General features: G+C 37.2%; 1 protein-coding gene across 1 annotated transcript in view; it reads left to right on the top strand.

The window, feature by feature from the left end:
* Nucleotides 1–625: 625 nt before the first annotated feature.
* The window catches only part of LOC127449803 (interferon-induced very large GTPase 1-like), a 23,870-nt gene continuing 15,442 nt past the window's right edge, over nt 626–9,053 (top strand). The window contains 5 exon segments of the mRNA XM_051713358.1: nt 626–673; nt 955–1,071; nt 4,145–4,260; nt 4,426–4,572; nt 4,655–4,739. Coding sequence (XP_051569318.1) covers nt 1,068–1,071; nt 4,145–4,260; nt 4,426–4,572; nt 4,655–4,739 — 352 coding nt within the window. The 5' untranslated portion in view covers nt 626–673; nt 955–1,067.

A 9,053-nucleotide genomic window follows, 5' to 3' on the forward strand; every position in this document is an offset into this window, starting at 1 on the left:
TAGGTGGTGAAAATCTTGGGTGCATGTTTCACAAACAACGCAGTGACACATATCAGGCCACAAAATGCAAAATAAACAAATGTACAGTATGAACAATACTCACAGTGAACAGTATACACAATCAAATACACAGTATATATATATATATATATATATATATATATATATATATATATATATATATATATATATATATATATATACACACACACACATGAGACTGAAAAAGTGGACAAGCACTGTTGCACTCTATTCAAGAAATACATTATTCTCATGTAAGAACTGGTATGTGCAAATGTGGGAATGGTAGTTATGCCCCTAATCTTAAGTGTGTGAGCTATTCTTGTTATGACTGGAGACTGTGTGAAATGTACAGAATCTAAACCTTCTGCAAGGGTCATTGCAGTTTAAAATGTGATTTACTGGAACAAGTGATGAAATGTATCTCTGTAAACTGTGTCTTGCCTGACTGGTTTACATTTCTATCAGTATAAGAGATCAGGATGAAAATACAAAATAAGAGTAATATGATTTTCTTTCTGTTGTCAGGTGATTTCAAGAAAATAAGACACACCTCTTGTCTTTATATAATAGTCAGATGAAAACATTTAATTTTCTGTTTGGAATCATGAAAACGGAGAGATGACACACAGAGAAAGACTTCCACTCTCAGGTTTGACTTAAAATTATTTCATTTTAGTCTGTATTTACACACACAAAAACAAATTAAAGAGTTGCACAAAATTTTACTTAAAATTTAAATGAAACATTCCAGTTAAATTATTTATTTAAGTAATTAAATGTTAAACTGCGAGCTGCAGATGTACAAGTTCACAAACTGGCTTTAATGTACTTAAGAAAGGATTTTGATAATGCATAATTTGAAATAATTATTTTTTATACAATGACTAATCTGATATTACTGATATTCATTTACTGAATTTCATTTTTTAGTGACTCTGTGACAGATGAAATCACAGATGAAGTCACAGATTCTCCTAAAGAGAAAATCTATTTGCCAGCAACAAGACTAATATTTCCAAACCTCAAACTCATCACACAGCAATATGGGTAAGAAAACACATGCATATCAGTGAGAAGAACTGATCATATTTGTTTTCATATTGTGGTGTTGGTTGCATGTGTTAGGATGTGCTTACCTGTTGGTATGGACACAGGATAAAGTAGGGAATAATGTAGGGTTTGGTGTAATTATTCAAGAGTGTCCAGTATCCTATGGCACACACTGAAGTGAATTAACTGGTGGTTTGGGTTCTTTCATGAAATGAAGATATTTCCTCCTTCTGACTCACCATTTATATCACAACCTCCACCCCTTTGTAATTAATTTTCAACAACTGTCTGAACTGAAGTTACATTTCTATATTATTATTATTATTATTATTATTATTATTATTTTGTTCTATATTTTTGCTGCTCGGAAACTGAAGGCTCCCCTGATGATATGCATGAAGATGAAATGATTAAAGTCTCACATCACCCTGTTCCATCTCCTATAAGTGCAGGTAAAATGAACAATCGTGTTATTGGAGTCATTCATTCTGATGATCAATGACATTCACTTCCATCAGTATATTGTATCTGGTGCTCACAAGTTCAAATTTGACTTGTGACATTTCCCAATACCATTCCGTCTCCACTAGACTGTTTTCCAAAAGGGGGAAAAAATAGAGAGAGAGAGAATAGTGGCAAATTTACTGTCATTTTCTCAGCAGCTGTATTTGAATCCCCATTGTACTTCAGTACCATGTTGATACTAAAACAAAAAAGATACTGGTATCTCAACAGTACCGGTGGTACTGAGTATCAGCTCAACTCGATACCCAAATGCTGTCTGATATACATATTTGAGTGTGTGCTCTGTTACCCTTTTTCACTGAAATGGTGAATCTCATGGCAGAGCTGTCAAATGAGAACCAATCAAACCTATGTTCAAGACTCTGTAGATCAATAATGATTATTATAATGACTGTGCAACGTTAGTGTCACAACAAGGTATATAAATGTATTATTATGGTACTATACAGAAGAGCTCGCTATTAATTCGATTCCAATTTACAAGCTGTTTAATCAATTCAGATTTCAATTCGATACTGATTCATATAGGTATATTTAATATATAATGTCCATTTTTTGGTAACACTTTACAATAAAGTTCCATTGGTTAATATTAACTAACAATGAACAATATATTTTTTACAGCATTCATTCATCTTTATTAATGTTAATAAAGATACAATCCCTATTTCGTGGTAGCTGGTGCGCAGGAGTCTTTCACTATAGAAACCGCGATCTCCTCCGCCATTTGAACAGTATTTTCTCTCCAATGTGGAAACTCCGGTAAGAGGTAAACGCCTTGAATTTGTTTAATTAATCAGTCTGTTGTGTCTCTCAGCTGTGATGAGCCTTAATGCTGAAGTTGTTAGTTTAAAGCCGTTTAAAGCTATTTCCTAGCTTTAGAAGTGTAGTAGTAATGCGAGCGATCACGTAGTGCTGATGAATGAAAACTCACTTCACGTCACCTAACTGGCTCATATTACACACAAAAATGATCTTTTGCCACCACCTGCTGGCTAAAATATGTAACGTCAAAAAATTACATGTAAAGAGACACATGTAGCACTTAACACATCTGTACTGCTCTTACACTTTAGTTTAGAACAGCACGAACACAAGTGGAGTGATACACACAGTGAAGCATCTGAGTGATGATGGTGACCATCAGAACTCATAGAACGTCTCTCATCCAATCAGATTCAAGGACCAGAAGTAACTGTTGTATATTTCTTGTTAACTAATTTAGTTGTCTGATGTTAACAAATGAAAACTTATTGTAAAGTGTTACCCATTTTGCTTAAATATGAATATGAAAGATCTCTCTCAGTTAATGCTGTTAATTATACAGAGGTCCTTCTTGTTACATTATGAAAAATATAAAATTGTACAAATTATATTTTCTCATTAGTTTTGGTTTTTATCATTGGTCACATTTTTCTCTTTAAAGATGTAGAAATCCATGTATTCCATCAAAATTTAAATCTTGAAATTTTTCCATGTTTATCACTTATATGCATAATTTATACTATTTACAAGTATTAACACTGATGTAGAACATGTGAAGAAAACGTACTCTCTCTTTAATAACGGCGGCAGTTTCTCAGAGGTGTGTTGTTTTGGTTTGAGCACACATAAAGAGTGCATGGCTTTAGCGCATTCGTGCTGTGCATGATTAGAATTACATTTATAATTTAAGTTTCTTTTTTGTTATTTTTAATCAACAACTGACTGTAAAGAACAGAAAGGATATTAAAAGAGACCTTACTCATTGACAAATGGATTGTGTGGATCTCGTCTTTGGATACACATTACATGGAATAACTTTTACTCTCAACACGCAGTGAGAGGATATTCACTACTATAGTACTGAAATCACTTCTGAGTGAAATATCAACATTTACCAGCCAGTGGCTGTAATTACAGACATTTTAGTTGCATAGTGCATCATTTGGTTGCCAATGCAAGTGGTTTAAACACTTTGTAGAAGGTTGCAAATACAGTAAAATATCTATTTTGGGATTTAAGAATCAAAATCCATATTGTTAAAATGAAGATTGCAATGCATCTGAAAATCTATATATTTATCCAGACCTAATATACACTATATAAAATATGGTTTTGTCTTATTGGATCGAGCTGTAGAGAACTCTAACTATACTAGCCTATATCTTTAAATTGTGAAAGTCTGTTCATTAGAGATTTTGATTCTGGAATTATTTAACAAGAGTACTATTCAGTTAATGGTAATGATTTGTTTAGTAATTTCTGATTAAACTAGATCATACAGATATCATTAACTTTTTCACACTCCCACAACATGTGTTAGGATGTGCTTACCTGTTGGTATGGACACAGGATAAAGTAGGGAATAATGTAGGGTTTGGTGTAATTATTCAAGAGTGTCCAGTATCCTATGGCACACACTGAAGTGAATTAACTGGTGGTTTGGGTTCTTTCATGAAATGAAGATATTTCCTCCTGCTGTCTCACCATTTATATCACAACCTCCACCCCTTTGTAATTAATTTTCAACAACTGTCTGAACTGAAGTTACATTTCTATATAGCTTTTTGTTGCTGTTTCACACAAAAAGCCCCGGAAACTGAAGAAAAAATCAACTACAAGGCTAAAACCAAGCCTTTGAGAAGCCATAAGCAATCTGAAAAAGACAAAAGATTAACGGTGAGTGAAATATTAATTGATTCCTTTGAATTGAGAATTGGAAGAAAAATATAAGGAAAATAAGATAATAATGGATTCAATAGAGAATAATGGTCTTCTTAACATTCTATGAAATATTTTATTATGATAAACTCCACATAACTCCTTTTACTCCTCTACTTCCAGGATAATGAATACAATGAAAAGGGGGATAATACATCACAAATGGATAGAAAAGATAACACAGATAATGCTGCAGATGAGACTGACCTGAGAAAGCCAATTGCTACAGTGGTGATGTCAAACCAAACAGAGACAACAGGAGAACAGAATGTAATGTCATGATTTAAATATGAGAAAAATACATATTGTTTTTCTTCATGTATGCCTGAAATACTTTATATTGTGCCTGAAGGAGAGTGAGCGGCTTGGAAAGGAGGAGATCAGCTCCCCTGATGATATGCATGAAGATCACCCTGTTCCATCTCCTATAAGTGCAGGTAAAATGTAGAACCATGTTAAAGTGGCAGAGGTATTGTATAAACGTATAAAACTTTAAATTATTTGCATTTTAAAAATTAAAAATGATTTGCAAATTATACAATTATTTGCAAACAGTTGCATTATTTAATTGAAACATATTAACAACATTACTTTGAAGTGTGTGCATTTAAAAACACATCTTTGATTTTTGCCCTAATATCAAAGGTCTTACTAGAAAAAAAGAAATGATGATCTAACGTGAATTTTCTTGATATAAAAATATGATTGTACCTGGTAACATGTGCATGTAAAATGGCTAGAAATAGCATTTTAACTTAGCGTAAAGCTGACAATTTACACAAGGTTTATTTCTATTCTGTCCAAACTTACTTCAAACGTACTTCTCTGTCTGCTCGTATGAATGTAACACATCATAAGAAAGTGTTTCACCGCTGTTCAAATGCACATTGGATCACATCATTTATATGTATAAATGTTTTCCATCTGAAAGGACTAAATATTAAATGAAACAAATGACAACAAAATGCAAAGTAATCTCTTCAATAATCTAAATACTTTTTGAATGTAACTGTATTCTAATTACCAATGATTTAAATTGTAACTGTAGTGGAATACAGTTACTTATATTTTGTATTTTAAATATGTAATCCCGTTACATGTATTTCGTTACTCCCCAACACTGTATATATATATATATATACTTTATGAGATCTGTTAAAAAAAACCTAGTGATCTGCCTACAGAGGCAGCATAAGGCCTCATGAGCAGGAACCCAAAAGTAGGAAAATTAGTTAAGATGCCTCCTAAAATACCTAATTTTGTCCAAATTCTAAGGCAACATCACATGTCAAGTCAAGTCATCTTTATTTGTATAGCGCCTTTCACAACACACATAATTTCAAAGCAGCTTTACAGAAGATCATGCATTAACAGAAGATAAAACTGTAATATTTATAATGTCTTAGAGTCATCATTGTGTAGTTTGATAAAATGTGATTATAAATTGTGTATACAAATTAAATAATTAAATAATAATTGTATTTATAACCCCAGTGAGCAAGCCGAAGGCGACTGTGGCAAGGAACACAAAACTCCATAAGATGTTGATTAATGGAGAAAAATAACCTTGAGAGAAACCAGACTCACTGTGGGGGCCAGTTCCCCTCTGACTAACATCATGAATATAATGACAATATTACTTATGTATAGTGCAGATTAATGACTCATGTCATTGAAGTTCATCCTGGATTAACAGCAGAAGTTCACATAGATGCATTGCCCTTTGTTAGTTGGCTGATGAAGGGTTTTGTTGGCAATTCAATTATAGTCTATGTATTCCATTTCAAGAGTGTAATCCATCAATAGACAAAGGTGATGCAAGCAGAGATCAATGAGGTGTATCACAGTTCAACCTGCAGGTCATTTCGGTGAGGTTCGGTGAGGTCTATCCTAAGTCCAAGGTTCAGGCAGTGGCATATGAAGTATCCGATGTCTTACAGTTGGAGTTGGTATCAGTTCATCCTCTGAAGTCCATCGTAATACACTGAAGTGATGTTTGGCTGGCACCGGCTGTAGTTTGTCGTCGTCACTCAGAGACACGTAGCATTGGAGTCCGATACCAAGCAGGAACAGAGCTGGATCTGATTACCTCGGGAAATGAATCCAAAAGTTGAGACAGGGAAACAATCCCAGAACGCACCGTGATGAGCTCAGTGAAAAGAAATCCAAAATGATGGATGAAGGAAGATCAAATTTGTTCATAAGTATACTTATCTGTTCAATACTTAAACATATATAACTGATTTTAATGATAGTATTGCATCGTTCCTTTCATGTCACCTGTATTGAAATCAGCTGTGAGCAATTAGGATGCTGCCATAGAAGTCAAGTCATTTTTATTTGTATAGCGCTTTTCATAACACACACACACTGCCATAGAAGGCAGCTGTGTAGGCACCAAACAGTTAAGCAGATCACTAGATTTAGGAGGAGACCCATTGTATACTAATGATTTTACTAAAAGTATACTCTTGTTTACTTAAGTACAGTGGCATAACTATAGGTGTCATGTTTATTCTGTTGGTTCATGTTTTTTCATCTCTTTTATTTTCTAGTTTATTTCCAGTTCAGGTCTTGTCATGTGATTTCCTGTTCCCTCATGTGATCTTGTCATGTGTTTCCCCTGTTCATGTGTCTTGTTTTCATTGGTTCATTGTTTGATTACCTTGTTATTAGTCTTGTATTTTCATTGGTTTAAGTTCATTTAGTCTTGTTATCTTGTTTATTAATTTAGTCTTGTGATTGGTTGTCATGTTTACTTGTTACCCATGTCCTTGTATTTAAGCTTTCATGTTTGCCATTGTCTGGTGTTCAAGTCAAGACGTGTCGTGTCGTGTCGTGTCGTGTCGTGTCGTCCATGTCCATGTCCATGTCCATGTCCTGTTTTGATCATATTTGTAGTCAGGGTTTTTTGGATTCCACGTTTATAAAATAAACTGCACTTGGATTCATCACTTCACCATCATCTCTTCATCTGCCTGGTTCCAGCTACGTTACAGAATACCTGATCGCCAACCACGAACCCAGCAATCCGACTCCTGCGCCTAGAGGAAGGAATCGTTCCCTAGAGGAATATGTGGGGGAATTCTGCACTCTGGCCAGCAAGGATGACTTTAATGAGGTCGCCCTCAAAGACTGTTTCATTTCGAATTGAGTGAGCCAATCTCCTCGTTGATGCCTGGCGGTCGCAGTTCCCGCAGTCTGGTTCAGTATATCGACCTAGCCCTGCAGATTACTGGTTCCACATTTACTGTGGGGGAGGCAGATGCTGAGCCAACGGCCATGCCTGCCACGGCCAACGAGCCAACGCCCACGCCTGCCATGGCCAACGAGCCAACGCCCACGCCTGCCACGGCCAACGAGCTGGAAGCCTCGTCCGTCCCAGGGCCAACGAGCTGGAAGCCTCGTCCGTCCCAGGGCCTGCGTTGCCAGCCTCGTCCGTCCCAGAGCCTGCGTTGCCAGCCTTGTCCATCCAAGAGCCTGCGTTGCCAGCCTTGGCTTCCCAGAGGAGGAGGAGGAGAAAGGCTTCTGTTCCCAAGTCTCTACCCATTTTCACAACCACAGAGGTCGTCTCCGAGTCTCTGCCCATGTTCACGATCATAGAGATCGTTCCCAAGTCTCTGTCCATGTTTACGACCACTGAGGTCGTTCCCGAGTCTCTGTCCATGTTCACGACCATGGAGGTAATTTCCCAATTATCAACAGCTCCACCTTCCATGACTTGCCCCACGTCATGGCCGCCAAGCCCGAGTTCCACGTCATGGTCACTGAGCTTGTGCCACCTTCTGCCCTGGATCCTCAATGTGGTCCAGGCCATGTCACCGCCAAGCTTCAGTCTGCTCCAGGCCATGTCACAGCCAAGCTTCAGTCTGCTCCATGCCATGTGTCAGCCAAGCCCCAAACTGCTCCATGCCATGTCACAAGCATGCCTCTGCTCCACGGTCCAGGCCTGCCTCCACTCCACTGGGGACCTCCATCCCTGCAGCTCCCTCTTGGTCCTCATCCCCTTTGGCTTCGCCCCTCGAGCCTCTCAGGGCCCCAACTTTCCATTGACTTTGCCCTGTTCCCATGCTCCACACCCTGTCTCACCAGGCCACACCCCATGCCCTGTCTCACCAGGCCACGTCTCAAGCACCCCACCATTCCCCCCAGTTCCCTGTTAACTTTGTTATGTTTTGGGGCGTCGGGAGCCGCCCCTAGATGGGGGAGGGGGGGGATGATATGTCATGTTTATTCTGTTGGTTCATGTTTTTTCATCTCTTTTATTTTCTAGTTTATTTCCTGTTCAGTTCATGTGGTGTCTTGTCATGTGATTTCCTGTTCCCTCATTTGATCTTGTCATGTGTTTCCCCTGTTCATGTGTCTTATTTTCATTGGTTCATTGTTTTGGTTACCTTGTTATTAGTCTTGTTTTTTCATTGGTTTACGTTCATTTAGTCTTGTTATCTTGTTTATTAGTTTAGTCTTGTGATTGGTTGTCTTGTTTACTTGTTACCCATGTTCTTGTATTTAAGCCCTCATGTTTGCCATTGTCTGGTGTCAGGTATTGTTAGTGTAATGTAGTCTATGGTCAAGTTATGTCAAGTCTAGTCAAGTCATTTATGTTTTGTTTTTGGATTCCACGTCCAGCTACGTTACAATAGGCAATGAAGAGTGGTTTTTCTTTTTCAACCCAAATGGAACAATAAAATGATGAAGCGAAAGCGAAAATTATGGAGGGAGGTCCATTCACTGGGGACCAATAGAGCCAA

Source organism: Myxocyprinus asiaticus, chromosome 13 (assembly GCF_019703515.2).
Source record: "Myxocyprinus asiaticus isolate MX2 ecotype Aquarium Trade chromosome 13, UBuf_Myxa_2, whole genome shotgun sequence".
In the NCBI taxonomy this organism is placed as follows: domain Eukaryota; kingdom Metazoa; phylum Chordata; class Actinopteri; order Cypriniformes; family Catostomidae; genus Myxocyprinus; species Myxocyprinus asiaticus.